Source organism: Hemibagrus wyckioides, linkage group LG05 (genome assembly GCF_019097595.1).
Source record: "Hemibagrus wyckioides isolate EC202008001 linkage group LG05, SWU_Hwy_1.0, whole genome shotgun sequence".
Lineage (NCBI taxonomy): Eukaryota > Metazoa > Chordata > Actinopteri > Siluriformes > Bagridae > Hemibagrus > Hemibagrus wyckioides.
The window spans coordinates 18,566,286-18,582,786 of NC_080714.1; the positions used below are offsets into that span (position 1 = coordinate 18,566,286).

At 39.7% G+C, this 16,501-nt stretch overlaps 1 protein-coding gene across 1 annotated transcript in view; it reads left to right on the plus strand.

Annotated features, from left to right (window-relative positions):
• Positions 1–16,501, plus strand: part of faf1 (Fas (TNFRSF6) associated factor 1) — a 66,813-nt gene that overhangs the window by 32,531 nt on the left and 17,781 nt on the right. The window contains exons 8-13 of the mRNA XM_058389388.1: positions 2,702–2,788; positions 8,047–8,142; positions 10,162–10,285; positions 10,371–10,434; positions 11,324–11,405; positions 15,055–15,209. Coding sequence (XP_058245371.1) covers positions 2,702–2,788; positions 8,047–8,142; positions 10,162–10,285; positions 10,371–10,434; positions 11,324–11,405; positions 15,055–15,209 — 608 coding nt within the window. The remainder of the gene's footprint in view (positions 1–2,701; positions 2,789–8,046; positions 8,143–10,161; positions 10,286–10,370; positions 10,435–11,323; positions 11,406–15,054; positions 15,210–16,501) is intronic.

Sequence of the window (16,501 nt, forward strand, 5' to 3'; positions counted from 1 at the left end):
AGGGATTACCAGTACTTGGCATTTAGAGAGATTGGATCATTAATGTGTGTGTGTGTGTGTGTGTATGTGCATGGATGCATGTATTTGCCCGTGAGTGGAAAATGTATGCTAATTTAGGCTCATTATTATTATTATTATTATTATTATTATTATTATTATTATTATTATTCTCCTCTTTCACTTTTTTTAAAGCTTTCCTCTTTGTATTAATACATTGTATAGTACATTCCTATAATGTTTTATGTTCCTAGTAGAAAAAAATCATAGCATGGTTTATAACCTCAAGTTTTAGATTCTATGTTCCTTTATATAGATATATGGATATGCAATAGGACATTGAGTCTGCTTGTTTAATTTTTATGACACACACACACACACACACACACACACACACACACACACACACACACACACACACACACACACTGGAATAAAGAAAAGCGAATGAACCAATGATGTGCAACAAGATTTACAAAATAATGTAGTTTTGCTTCTGTCAGTTAGGGGGCAGTAAAAGACAGAGGCTATGCCATTTAAACCTGTATTTTCATACACAACTCTATTATCAAACATTTACACACATCTGAAAAGAGAGTTTCAAAATTTCCTGATTGAATACACAGTGTATTTTGGATAATTATCCGCTATAGTGCAGATTTTTTTCCTGGAGTTTTAAAAATGCTAGAAGTGTGTACATGAACAACACAAATCCCTGGTGTTGCATGCAGTATTAGGAGAGGGAATTTCTTGATGGCAGCTGAAATGTCTTTATCTAAGAGATCACACAGTATTTATGAGATAATGTCAGCCTTTTTGTTTTTTTTTTCCCCCTCAATTTCCCCCTCCCAATGCATGGCAGTTTCCCCCTATTGCTGAAGAGTCTATTTTGACATTTAAAATGAAATGTCAGTGCAGCTAGAATTTAATAGGTCTGGCTCTTTCCTGCTTTATTTTAATCAAACCTCATTGTGGCCTGCAGGAGAAAAAAAAGGCTTTAGGACATGATACAAATGTCAGCTGCTCAGAATATCTCATTCAGATATCTCTTTAATTTCAGAATTGGTGGTAAATAAATATCGTCGATTTGTTTGTTTATCTTTCCTTGTATATGTAGATAGAGAAGAGAGTGGAAAGAGATTTTCCCATTTAGTTTTGTAATGTGTGTTTTATATCGAAAGCTCCCGTCTAGTAGAAGAGGTGGAATTCTTTGCTCATGAATAGCTAATGATATTGCAGTTTGTGAATATACTAGCAGCAATGGGCAAATGACTTTCACGTTCTATTTAATTTTAATTCACCCAGCCTTTGGAAAATTTCTCCCGGTCAGCCCGTATGCCATCGACTCCGTTCCGCACGTGAACATATTTTGAGTTTGCTTTTTCATAGTGTTCCTGCAATCTGATACACCTGCGTCCATGTTAAAACCCTAAATCAAACACTAATAAACATCTTTTATTTGGATCTTTGTCGTGATAGGACAGGCTATGCTAGAAGAAGTAGAGGCAATATTGACAGTGGGCTAGTGCTCATAACGAGAGGTCTAGATAAGTGAGCAGTAAAATGGCAGAGCTCCATAGAGAATTCTTGTTCTTGAACGGCTAAACTCCTCTCACCCAAGACCTCTGCTTTGGCATTAGTTTCTTCTTTCTCCTGGGCTGAGCTGCCCTCTGACCCCAAACGCTTCATTACAGCCGAGCACGGGTGTTCACTGCTGCCTGCCGGTCAGGCCTGGGCAGCCAAATCCCTGTAGCCCTCTGGTCAAACACAGATATTACACTCTGTAATAACACTGGCCAACCTGGCTGACCTCTGCTCACTTCATAAAGCATTGCTCACAGCCTAGTGTGTGGGCTGCTGGTTGTTTAAGTGTCTGTACTGGGTCTAGCATTAACTTGAGATGCTTCACACAATTTTAGAACTTCTTGTCTATGTAACTGACTTCAGTGCTGTTGGGAACACAATGTATATTATGAATTGGCATAAAAAGGCAGTCTGCCTTCGCTCAGCTGTGTTGACACCTATATATTTTTTCAAAATCTCTGTTAGCATTGAGATATTGCTTTACTAAAATGTATTCCAGGCAGCCGCACCTCGGATTCTGGTTCATATATTTTATTTTTCCAGCCATGATGTGATCATAGTTTTCTGCCTCCATTGACACAAGTATGTGTCCTGGCTAATGTTCCATGTCCACTCTATGTGCCTGCATTGGGATTTGGTCATGTTCAGCATGGGATTTTCAGCACAATGGCCAGTTTGCTCTGCTTCTACAGTGGGATCTCTGGGGGAATGCAGTCAAATTTGCACTAGTCCATATCCAAGCGACACACGCTTTGATCACCTTCACCCGCTGCTCATCAGACTGGCATCGGGTTTTAAACCAACAGTGGCATTTGGGGCGAGAGCAGACACGAACTGTTTAAAAGCACGCAATGTTATTAAGTGCAGATACACACCAAAGAGCAATACTGTCAATTTTAAATTGAGATGTTGGCATCAGGTATTTGGCAAGATATCCACGGAATGCTGGTTTCACATTTATTCCCTCACTTTTTTCAAACTATGCCTTGCTTCCCTGTGGGGTGCGACCTACTTTTTGCCGCTTATGCAGTACTTTGCCTAGAAATGTGATGCGATCCAGGCGGAATATTTTTTTGGTTAACCATTTTTCACATGATTTGTTTGTCCCCACTGTTTTCAGGTTAAAAGGAACATCTCTGATTTGACAAACATCCCAGTACGACATCAGCAGTGGGACGGCTGGCCTGCTTCAGCCTTGGATGACTCGGTAAGACTTTTATTTTTTTTCTAATCGTGTGATTAATGTGTGTCAACTTTGTGATCGTAACTAGCATCAGACAGATTGGTTTTAGTTTTAATGCCTTACGACTGTAAAAAAAAAAAAAAATCTAAAATAAAATGAAATTTCTGGTATTTTTTTTATCTGTTTTGCTTTGGCATCTTCCAAAAGCAGAGACTAATTAAGATGTCACAGATCTTCTCCCCTCTTGTTGTCCTCTGCTTGTGGACATTTAAGCTCATGTAGTAGAGTGTCACTGACCTTTCCCACCCCGGGCACTGCTCCCTGCCTTTCATTTCACACAATCCCACTGATCAGAAGATGCCTTACCACTAAATTTGGAGAAACCACGACAATCAGCCATATAACGCCATGGGAAGATTTCCCTCATCAATTGTTTCAATTGACATTAACTCTTAGGAGGAGTTAAGTATAGAGAGTGTGTAACAGTGAAATAAATACTTGCTTTTACCAGCAAAAATAAAATAAATACATACTTCATATAAGTCAAATAAATAGTTTATCCATTTAGCAGATCCTAATCCATTAGTATTTTAGTTTTTAGTTTAAAAGGAAATGGACATTTTCCTGAACAGTTTGTTTAGGGTGTGATTTTCCCAACAACCCTAAACCTGACATTCATGTATTAGCTTGAACTTTCTGAAATCAGTATAGCAATACCAAACACACCCTTCTTACTGAGGTTTTATTCAGAATTTTCTTTTATTCGACATTCCAATAATGATCATGAATGAATGGTTTGTTATTTTTGTATCCCCTTTCTTTAGGCTAACATACATTACCTGTTTCATTTTTTGTGTGTAAAAGTGTGTCTGAAGTGGTCATCGAGTGGTAAAAAGCACAGCAGAAATTAGGTCATTTAGTATACACCCTCTTACCACAGAAACTGCCCACTTCAACCTGGCCACTTCAGGGGACTGAAGTGTGCTCAGTCAAGGCCTGAAGCCACAAGCTTGGCTTGAGTGAAGAGGCCTGCCACTCATGAATACTCTTTAGGCCACGTTAAACCATTAATGCCGGCTCTGTTTGGTAAGTGGTTATGTGTGGCAGGCTCGTGCTTGGCCACATCTCAGGTTCACCTTGCGCCACACACTGACTAGGAGAAGATATTAAAAACACTGGCCCTTAATAACGGCCAAGGCTCATATTGAAATAACCTGCCGTGTATTAAAGTGAAAAGCTCCTGTGTGGCAGACAGGCTGTTTCTGTGCATATCTCATTAACCCAGTCTCATCTCCCAGGATTTGTACCAATACACAGCACAGCCAAGGCTTAGAATTACATTTACTTGAAGCCTGAATCAATGGATGCTTGCTTTCATTGTTCAGTGCCCAGTCTCTAGCTTTCTTGCTTTATTTTTTTACATTAATCATGCTTATATGGAAGAACTTGTTTTTCCCCCCTCCTTAAAAGTCTTTAGCAGCATTTCCTTTGTGTATATATATAATTTATTATTTCATTATTATTTTTTATTTTATTGTTATTTAAACTTTGTCATTTTCTACTTTATTAGCTAAATATAGTTAAAATTAAATCTAAGTTTTCTGATAAGTTTTGCTGGGAGTAAGAAAAATCTGCACTCACACCATTTAGCGCCTGTTTATCTTCTCAACAAATATTTACTTGCCTGAAGAAGCTTTGACTGAACTCATTTGGTCTGCTTATTCAGTTACATTAATTGAATGAATTTTGAGTTGCAGCTGATACTTAGAAAAATAGAATAGAATGGAAAGATAGATTAGAAAAATAGATTTATCAAGATGACAAACTTACACATGGTAATATATGATACAGGCCTTTTGCTCCTCCAGGAATCCAGTCCATTAGCTTATTGGCAGTAAAGATTCATTTTTTGGATTCTTGGAAATGTATCAACAGATTATTATTTTAAGTATGTGAAAGAAGAGAGTGATATTACAAACATTTTTGTTGGCAGGGCTGTTACCTGTGGCATCAGTTCACCTACCCACTATGTTCATGTAAAAGATAACTTGTTACTGCAGCTCTGTTTGAGCGGAGAAAAACAGAGTATATCATGTGTTTACTTTCAGTCCTGCATTATTGAACATTGAGCCATATTGATTATTGCTGTTCTCAAGATAAATTATTTCCAAACAAGTGGATTTTTTTTCCCAAAGAAAAGGTTTGTGGGTTAAACCTCTGGCTTTTTTTTTTCTTCTAACCTTTTCTGGACCGCTACCAATGATTACCATTTTTAACAGACTTTTAGCTGTCATTTTTAAGTCAAAGTGTAATGTCATCCAAGGTTATGTCTCTGTCTGAGTCGCACTGCAGCTTAACTCCGTCTTCCTGACTGATCACTTCTGACCGATAGCCTTATGAAACACCTGAGGGAATGATTGACAGTCTCTGGTACATCCATATTAGAGTACTTTCCACCATAATTGCTGACATTTATCCAGTGTTTCATGGTGTTTGCTAATGTATTACTGCGGCTGCTCTCAGAGGGGTTATGTGCCTCTCTCCTCTTATGGGATCTTCACCTTGTGGACTCGAGTAGGAGGCTTATTGGGCCTGTTGGTTGCCTTAGTGACAGGGCTCAGCGCTAATCTGCCCAGAGCTCTGAGTTGAGATTGCTGTCTGCAGGGTGATAGACACTTCCTCATACACGTTCTTTTCATCATATCAGCCACTTCTGACTTTTTTGCCTGTGCCATGTGACTTTGAACAGGCATTACATGTCCGTTTGCATGTTGTGATGGTGTCTGAGGCCAAGCTTCAAGCTGGAGTTTGGATGTGGTCTACCACAGCTGCTTTGACATTTAGCCCATATTACAGTTCTGGTTACCTAATAGCCAATGAGTTGAGTTTGGGTGTGATAAAGCTTCCAGTCATGATGCAGGGCTTAATGTAGTTTGATTAGTTCACAGCTAAATCAAAGAAAACCACTTCCACAACTGGCAACCTGAAAGGCCTCAACAGGTGTTTGGGGTGGGGCATCACCCTTTCTTTCTTTCTTTCTTTCTTTCTTTCTTTCTTTCTTTCTTTCTTTCTCTCTCTCTCTCTCTCTCTCTCTCTCTCTTTCTCTCTCTCTCTCTCTCTCTCTCTTTCTTTCTTTCTTTCTTTCTCTCTCTCTCTCTCTCTCTCTCTCTCTCTACCTCTCTCTACCTCTCTCTACCTCTCTACCTCTCTCTCTCATTTGGCTGTCCACAGAATTTTGTGGCCTTCCTTTGAAAGAACACAGGGGTGAGGTGTTGGTGGGGCTCAAGATCAGACAAGTGCAGCTGTCTACAGCAATTATCTCATCCTTACTGCCAGATAGAGAGACTCAAAGAGAAGAATGGAAAAGTAAAAAAAAAAAAAAAAAGTAAAAGAATTAGGTAGTTTGCAAGGTTTGTTTGGAGAGAGGGAAAGACATCTTCTTCTGCATGCACCCCAGTGCATGAGCTTTTGATGCACGTGGTAATTAAGAGAATCCAAGAGAAGGCGAGTTTATTGTGTGCGGCTGGAGCGGGGGTTTAGGAAAAGGGGCGGGAGGGTGACCTCTCTCTGTAGCCTGCGGCTGCTGAGCACACAACAAGGCAGCAGTGCTTGTCTCACAGCATCTCAAGAGGAAGAAAAGGACCACTAAGTATGGAACAGGGCGCTACTTCATATGTTCTGTCTCCAATATACCCAGCTCCTTTTGCCCTTTCTTTCAATCCCTATTGTGTGGTGAAGTGATGAAACTTGATTTAAACTCTTATGAAGGCAGGAGGGGAAGCCTGCTATTGAGAAGCCAGAACCAGTGTTCATGTGTTTTTGATTGCTTAGGGAGAAGAGTAATTATTGAGCAGTCATCCATTTGGAGCTCTTCAAAGGTCTGTTCCATTTTAATATGTAAATGGAAACACCCCCGTAACTGTTTTACTTAAGCGTAATCATTGTATCTTCCAGGGATACACTGATCTACTTACAATAACACTCCTGCAAAATTATTATTATAATTTTATTTATTTATTTTTTTTTGGTGCTAAGCATTTTTGCTGACATGTATTTCACCCAATTTCACCCCAGATTGTTGCACTGTCTATGACCTCTTTCTACAGTAAGCGCGTTTTAGTTTTCTTGTAAAGCATGAAACATGAATCATTCCCCCTAAATGCCAGAATCCTTCTGGTTATACACATACATATATTAGAACAAGAGCAGCAACATATTATACAGAGCATTTGTGTACAGTGTTGGATGCCTTTTGGTCATAACAGTGTTAAATCACAATGTTGATTTCATATATTTTGTGTTTAAACCCAGCAATTAATTTGCTCTTGCTGCAATTACCTCCTGATTTAGCAGTACCCAGCTGGCCCATGTTAGCTGAATCACCTTACAAAAGGACTGATTACGACCCCATGCTGTCTGCTGTCCATCCCTTCTTTTCTCAATTTGCACCATTGGATCTGACCTCTCCCTATGGGAATCAGTCAACCTTTAAGCTAGCTTTTACCTAGTTAAACCCACAAGCATGGAATAGGAACAAGAGTTTTTACTCTCATATATGTCGGTTGATGGACGTGTCTGTACAGGTAGGTCATTAGATGACAGCCCGATGGCATAGGTGATCTCAGAGTCAATATAATTAATTAGCCCTGCTCTGTAGTTACGATACACAGACACATAAGTGTTGAGAAAGCTGACACGAGACCCGAAAACGAGCAGGTGAGTGTCGCTAAAGCCGATAAACCATAATGGCAGGTAAGTGTTGATAAAGCTGATGTGAGCTGAGAGGATGAAGCGTTCTGTTTCGCAGTGTTGGGGAGGTGTCAGGGGCAGACAGGTCTTAATGAGTCCCTATAGTGCGCAGGCCTGCTGACATTTCCACTGCAGATGGGGAGTTAATGAGACAACCAGACTTCCACCCCACCCCTTCATCTTCTAGCTGCAGGCAGACCAGCTGATAGAAATATTGCTCTTTAAATCATCAGAGATATCATTCCTGTTTAGATCCATAGAGAACAGTGATAAATGAAAGTTTCTAATACAAGCAGTTCAATCAAAACCAAGCCTGTAAACAAGTGTTTAAGCAACATTCACTTAAAGGGTATGGTTCTGGTTACTTGACCCTGGCCACCTGTTGTCAGCTCCCTGTCATCTAACACATCGATTGGTTACCCCCAGTGTTTCCAATCTCTAAACCCAAGGCTCGTACATGGGCTATGATTGCTTGTTCATGCGTCTTGGTCTTTCTGTGTAGCTAATGACTATGATGTTGTGTTTGTGTGTAGATGACGTTGGCCTCCTCTGGGATCAGCTACCCATGTCATCGGCTGACTGTGTGCAGGAGATCCTCCCCAGCAACTACTCTGGAACCAGCTGAGGAGGTGTGATGCAAAAACACTCACTCAGCAGCACCTCTTTGATTTAATTTGAGTTTTAAGTTTATTGTTGAACTATTTATGGTTTATTCTACACCTAGAACTTCCAGGTGTTTGGTAGTCCTAGTTTACAACTGGCCATTTGATCAGGTGCGAAATATACTGTATAATTAGTTCAAGAATTATTGGCATGATTGGTAATTTTCTCACCCTGCAAGGTGAGTCTCACCCTTGAGGTTTTTAATGGGGTTTGTGTCATGAGACTGGAATGGCTGTGTCACAATCTAGATTCTGTGAGCATAGATCCATTTTTGTATGGGCAAATGTTTTGGATCCTTATCCTTACAGAAGATCTAATCATGACTATATCTTCTTGGAATACACAGGCAAATTTCCTGCTACTCAGGGTAGTTTGTTGGCTTAATGTGTTAAGTGCAGCATCATTTTGGCATTTTATATTCTGACCATCAGGCTGTCTGACTAGATATTTTTAGACAGTGGACTGGCAACCCAGCAGTGATAATGATGTGTTTACACTGATGCACCTGATATAGTCCTACCTTTGCAACCCCTACTACCATGTTAATGCTGTGCTGAGAATTGGCCATCAAATAATACCTGTTTAGCTGTGGTCCCTTTTCACTGATGGACAGGGTAGAGGTCCAGGTAGAGGAACCTCTACATATATACTTATATAGTATATGACACAGTAAATGTACGTAAAGCATAAGACACCATAAATGTAACTAAACACTGAAACTGAGTGTATATTTTTATGACGAAAAATGGGTATTAAATAATATGAAATAAATATTTGTTGAATAAAATAGATTAATTTATATGTTTGTACATTACAGAATCATTTCATAACAAAAAAGTTATCATTACTATGTTTACTAGTCAAAACCATTCAGAAAGTATCGTAACATTAATATAATGATTATTCATTTACATTGCTAGCAGAAGACAACATTGGCTGTTATAATAGCAACATCTAGCACAATGGCTTTATTTACAAGGCAAGGCAAAAATATATAGCCTCTTCATAATTAAAATATTTATAAAATCTGACTGTATTTGTGTTTCAGTGACAACATGCTAATTGGCAGCTTTGGTTTCTATGAGTTTTGTATTCTTTGTGGTATGCTTATTAAGTGTGTATAAGTTTGTGACTACATCATGTGTGTTGCGCTATTAACACTGACTAACACTGATTTAGTGCGTCTCTGGTTGCTAGGTAACATGACGATTGGTTTATTAGTGTAGGATTTTGTAATCTGAGATAACGTACATTTTTACAGAGATTGTGCTCATCAGATCTGAACTTATTGCTTACACCATTCTTGAGTTACAAATGTTTTTCTTGTCTCACTTAAAATATTAATGTTATAAATAATTTTTTATAATGGTTAAAATTAGTTAAAAAGCACTGACTAGCAGCCGATACTGTTGACTCCAGTCACTTCTTTCTGAAGTAAGTTTAATATCATCCATCTAGTTTTATTTTTGGAATTATTCACTCCTTCCAAAATATTCCTACAGGAAAACACAGGTATTGCCCCTACCAGCTGTTTATTTTTGCACCTTCTTCACACTGTGTTCATTTCCAGATGGTAAGAAAATGATTATTTGAACATCTAAATTAGTCTGTGACAAGAGGCCTCCCACAATTATTTGGGCCTGTTCACAACTTGTCCTGTTTTTAGTACAGGGTGGACCAAGACTGCCTCACGATTCTGATGGTGGGAACACGAGTGTGTTTACGGCATGTATGGGTAGCATAACACACATGATGTCACAGTTGAGTTTCACTGTGTTCACGCATAATCCCCATGAGTTTTAAAGCTTGTGGATTTTTTTTCCTCTGTGGCCTGTTGGATGTCAAGGAAGTACAACTATAGCTTGTTTTTTTTTTGTAATGGCTTTAAATAGATTAGAGCATACATGATACAACAGCAAAAAAATATTAGGAATGTGAACACAGATATAATGCTGTCAATAAACATATGCCTGTTTATGTTTCAGTGCACAGATGTTCACATGGTCAGTGACAGCGAAGGAGACGACTTTGAGGACGCCCCTGAATTTGGAGTAGATGAGTCTGAAATCTTTGGCATGGGAAGCTCGAGTTGTCGAAAGTCACCAATGAGTAAATTATACTTCCCAGTTCCTCTTCTTGATTAACATCCGTGGCTTTCAGAGTAAGATGAATTGTTCTTTTTCTGTTTTGTCAGTGCCGGAGAACAGTGAAAATGAGGGCGATGCTTTACTGCACTTTACCTCGGAGTTCTCTTCAAGGTGAGTCTGCAGGAGACAAAGCGTTCAACAGTAGGTTGTTTGGCAGTGATCTTAAACACAGGACATCTGCTACAGTATTGAGCGGCAGTTCTTAAGTACTTCAATGTGAATCAGTATATGTTGGATCTAATCTGATGGCAGGATGCCATTATTAGAGGATGTGAATTCATAATATTATGCTTTATTTTTAAAATGTTTAAAACGCTTGTATTAAAGAAGAAACCGATTGGGTGTAGGGGAGTATTCCTATTTCGATCTCTTTTTTTTTTTTACTTTTCTTTTTAATCATCTAGATTTTGATGCTCTTAAATATCTATTAAAATTATGATTTTGAAAATTATGATTATGATTATGATTATGATTATGATAAAATTATAATCATTTTCTGTAATGCACTCTTTATTGTTTATTGTTTGCATTATTGTTTTAATATTGTTTATTTAATATTAGCAAAAGTATTCAGGTAATTACTTTAGAATTATGTGCAGTTACACTTGATAAAAAAAATATAATAAACTTGCGTATTGTGTATAATATTTGTAGAAAAATATCTATAGCTATAAAATGCAAATTTAAGTATGCAAGCAGTAGTTTTCAATTAGATCTTGTCTATTATTTATTTATTTATTTATTTGATATACTTTATAATTATAATTTTTATTCCACACTCTTTACTGTGTAAAAAAAATGTATAATATTATTATAATTATTATTATTATTATTATATACAAATAATGACTTTTGACATAAATGTGTCAAATTAATAACCTCGTGAATCTGACACATTTCTGTCATGAGTCAGTGTTTGTATTGCTATTGTTGAATCTTCACTAACCATTTTTACTCTAAAAGCTCATGGGTCTCACCTGTGTGTGTGTGTGTGTGTTAGATATGGAGAATGCCATCCAGTGTTCTTCATTGGTTCCTTGGAGGCAGCATCTCAAGAGGCCTTTTATGGCAAAGCCAGAGATGTGAGTACATCATGATAGCTTCAGTATGTAGCTGAGAAATTGAGTAAGAGGGAGCATTCACTTTGTTAAATCTTGCAGTGAAGTGGTGTTTATCTATCTATCTATCTATCTATCTATCTATCTATCTATCTATCTATCTATCTATCTATCTATCTATGCATGCATGTATGTGTGGGTATAAACCTTTTAATTTATATTTCTACTGAATAACTGAAGGGTCAGTTATTCAGTATCATGTGGATCTCTCACTCTTTTCAGCAACAGTATTTACGGGGTGAGTTGTGCTATTGTGACATGAAGAAAACTATGCAAGCAATGATAGGAGTTTATTCAAAAAAACTGACTCACATGCTGTGTTTCACAAACTTCAGTGAAAAAATATAAAATCTTTTTAAATCCCTACACCTCACACATATGGAGTTCTCTAACCTTTTAAGGTTTATAAACGTCGCTGATAGTTTGATTGACGGCGAGTCCCTCTCGTCGCTATAATTCCCTATTAAAACTTGCCTGTTTCCCTTTTGAACAGATGAAGCTTTATTTATAGCGGCTCAGTGCTGCTTCTCTGGCTGCGGTCTCAAAAGGAGGCTTGTATCAACTGACAGCTTGTGTGGATTACAGTTTTATTAGACAGGGAGGAAGCAGCAAGATGTTAGGAGGGTTTTGGAGCACAAGGGGGAAGGCTAGACTGGCGCTTTGCCTGCTACCCAGCTGAACTCTTGCAGTGCCCTCAATATGGCCGCTGCTTTCTCGGAGGAAACTGTTCACAGTGTGAACGAAAATAAACCAGACAAGGGAAAAAATACTGTTCTGACCCTTTATATCATTTTTCATTTCACTATCTATCACAATTTTTTTCCTTTTCTCTCCTTGTCTGTCAGTCTTTCATCCTTAAATTTCTTCTCTCTCATTCCTCTCTAGTCTTTTGCCTTCCCTCGACAACTAGTAATAACTTTCACCCCCCCCAACCCCAATAAAAGACCATGTCCTCCTCCGATTGCTCATTAAACGGATATATTGTGCGTGTGGGTGTCCTTATCTTGCTCTCAAAGGCTGGCGAAGCTAATCACTAAGTAAAACACTACATTTGATGAAGTGTTTCTGAAGAGGCAGAGATGCTCCCAATCCGCCCTTAATGAAAATGCTGAGGGCCCTTGAGTTCAGCCCTGGGGATCAGCAGTAAGGCTCTCCTATCAGGCCACCCATCAGCAGGCAGGCTTCTTCCCAAATCCCCTTAATGTCCAGCTAATCACAGTAACCCCACTCTCGCTTACACAAAGGCGCGCATCAAAATTCATTGCTCCTCCAGCGCCTCAGTTATACATGAGACACTATTCTGCATTCACAGCGCTATAAGGGCAGATGAAGGGAAAAAAAATTCCTCTGGACGTGTTTTTTCCCCCCAATCTTGTTTGATGGCTCTATTAATAGAATGTATGAACAGTGTCTTTGCGTTTGTGTTTTGATGTGCTTGAGGTGTATCTGCATCTGTAGTGATAAAATGTCTATGCTGTTGTTTTTTCCTTCTCTGCTTCAAGTGGCATCTGTTAGTGTGATCGATCAGGAAGAGTACTCATGAGGTCATGAGATGGCAGTAATACGAACTCCTCAGTTTCTACTGTTTGCTTTTCTCCAGGCTGCAGAGGCTGATCGTCCCCCCCCGTGTCCTTCTCCCTCTGCACTGTGCTGACTAATTAACAATGTCCTCGACTCAACTGTGTGCAGTGCGTTAAAATGGATATCAGATAAAGGAAACGCAGATCTGTGTGCGTGTATTGTGTGCAGGTTCTGTGAAAACGAGTCTTTAATATAGTGTTTATTTTCCCTTTGTTGTTTCTAGTGATAAGGCTGAATTGATACTGTGTTTGGGATACTCTGGCTTTGTGCTAAAATGACAATAAAGACAGTTTAAAGGATTTTCTGTGCTATTTAGTGTACATTTGGAATGCCTTTGCATGTAAACACTTTTTTTTTTTTTGTAAATTAACTGGCTCAGTTGGTGTGTCTGGCCGTAGTGCCGTTACGGGACAATTCACTCTCATGTTGCAGATAATAATAAGCTGTGTTCGAGGTGCAAAGTCTCCTGGCATTGAGTTTTTGTTTTTAGGTTTAATCCTTAGAGCAGCCTAACTGCCGCTGGCAGTTTTAATGTGCCCGCCATTAAGGGGCCTTGGGAAGTGAACACTATCGGACGGCAGCTGTGTGTGAAAACGAGTGTTCGCCCGCTCACAAGACAGATCAGTTTACTTCCTCTTTTCCTCTCCTCCCTTTTTCCTTCCCTCTTCCCTCCTTTATCTCGTTCAGCCCCTCTACCTGCGCCGTCATGAGCAGGTGCGGGAAGTCAGGCTTTGGACGAGAGCTTTTGGGTCAGTTTCTAGCCTTGCACACACCTAGTAATTTTCACAGAGCCCTGATTTCTGCAGGTTAAGAAAAGCCCCACAAAAGATGAGCTCGGAGATTGCGGCACAACAATGTGATGAAAGTGGTGAGGAGGGGCCGGTCCTAATAGAGGGTTGTGAAATGTAGGAGCTAGCTAAAGACTGTTATTAGAGAGAATACCTTTTCTCACTCCGCTCAGGAAATCTTAGAAGTCTCAATAGGTCAAAACGTCTTCACAGCTCAAGGCGAACACATTCTCTCACACTCTGTACCTACTTCTTTTTGGTTTGGAGGATAAGGTTGGAGGCAACGAGTGTGAGAGTAGAGGCAAAGTGTGTGTGTGTAATTTTTTTTTGTGTGTGTGTAAAAACTTCTTCTCCATCCACACCGCTATTGCTTGTCTGCCCAGCATGAGTGTTTAATCTTTTCAGGGTGATGAATTGAAGAAGTGAAAGAGGCCCAAGTTCTCTCCCACTAGGAGCCATGCTGCTTATTCTAAAGCACTAATCGCTGTGCAAACACAGCAGCACTCTCTAGCCCTCGCTTCATACACACCACTGTATACCCCAACTTTCTCTTCTCCTTTCACGCTCCCTCGTGTCTCGGCTAGACCTGCTTTCCACACCGCGCCGCTCGGAAATCCCTCAGCGGTGACTGAGAGAAAACGTCAGGGGGTCAGAGAGAGAAAACCGTCCAGTGTTTTGTAATTTGGCGGTTTTTATTCCCCTGCATCGTCCCGGGAAACCTTTCATGTTTGAGACGGTGTTTGTTTTTTAATTAGTTGCTCAGTCTGTCGCATGATGGTGTAAACATGTGCGGATTCCAGTGTCCGTCAATATTGTGTGCAGCACTCTCCGCTAACCTGTGCAGAGGAAGGGCATTGGCATTTGATGCAAAACAAATAAAGTGATTTGTTCGCTTTTTGTTTTGTCGCCGGCACCTTTGAAGAAAGTTTTATTTACCTCGTGTTGATTTGATTTGGTTTGGGTATTAGCTTGACTCTTTCTTTGGCCTCTGTGGGTGCTGGGGGGTTGTCTGTCTGCATATGGATGCTAGTGCGCCATGTTCTGAGCAACGCTGTTTAAAACCTTCCTTCAATAAGAGGAACGCTGAGCTGAGCTTAGAGAAAGCAATGTCTTTATAGGCCCATTGCGACTTTGGGTTTCATTGGTTGGCACTTTCTGCTGGGTTTTAGTGAAATGAAAGTCCTTCACCTTGACTGTTATAAATGAGAAATCTTTATTCTTGTGTTTTTTTTTCTGTTCCTCAGAGAAAGCTGCTGGCCATCTACCTCCACAACGATGATAGTGTTCTCAGCAATGTCTTCTGCTCCCAAATGATGTGTGCAGAGTCCATAGTGTCATATCTGAGCCAGAATTTCATCACATGGGCCTGGGATGTGACTAAAGAAGCTAACAAAGCCAGGTAACACATGCGCTGACACTCGCATTCTTCCTCAGAAGCGACGACCCATTCAAAAATTGAGATCGGAAGCATTTTCACACCTAAAATGGATGATCTCTTAATGAGAGACTTTTCCCTTCCCCCATCCTCTCGTCTCTCTCCCTTCTTTTTCGCTTCTTTGACAAAAGCAGTTGTGTTTACTCTCTGAGGCCCCAACAGGGCAATCCGCACTAATCTGCCCCAGTAAAGGGTCAGTTATACTCCTAGGTCTTATTCAGTGCACTGCTGTGAATCTCTTCATTGTGGCAAAGGTGGAGGAGGGTGACATGGTTTGGTATCTTTAATGATTGATTTTTTTTTTTTTGTTCTGTTCTTTTGCCACACATTTGAAACTGTAATTGTATTGTGGTAGTTGATTAAGAACCTCATTATTTTGGCTGAATTGTAATTGTGGCTATGTTTACAGTCACTGCCCATATTTTATTATGCAAATATGGCCTTAAATTTTTGGAAATCATCAACATTAGCACCCAGGAATTAGCAGTAGGAACTAGCTTGTGTACAGTAAAAAATATGGCCAGGCCTCTTATAATCTTTGCAAGTAAAGGTTTGCAGATATGGGAAGGGAATGTTAACACGCAGAAGAAAAACTCAATGTGAAAAAAAACCCTCTAAATGAATCTATATTCATTAGTGTGCAGCAAACAATTCAGACCAGTGGACTATAAGAGAGATCTGAAATAATTATTGGCACATCCACCAAAAATGTACTATTCTTCCAGCTTGTCACCTGGAAATATTTCTATAGATGAAAGAGTTTTATCATTTAAAAATAAATAAATAAATAGATATCATGCTACAAATAAAATCTTGTTTCTTACTATGAGGCTGAGTCTAATGAATTGGCCGTAACTACTAAAAACCCTCGTCTTTACAGTGTGTTCTCTTTAAATTGTAGATTAAATGTCTAACAGCGAGCTACTGGCAGTACTACCTTGTAGTAGGATTTGCATTTTAATTTCGGAATTTTGCTCTCCTATGACTAAGGAGAAGGAAGGTGAGAGAGGTAAAGGGAGGGGAGGGCCTGGTCAGGCAGCAGATGGAGTCTTGATTGGCCCCAGCAGGCTTTGCTGCGGGGCAGGCCCAAGCTTTTCCTTCCACTAGGCTTCACCCCAAAGGCCTCCTCCTGGAGCAGGTTGTCTTCGAAAGGCAGCGAGTGACCCTTCTCCTGCAGGAGCTCCTTCAGCAGGGCCCCTACCTTCATTCCTCTCACTCTCCCCTAGTGCTTTTTGCCCCAGCTGAGCCTTTCTACC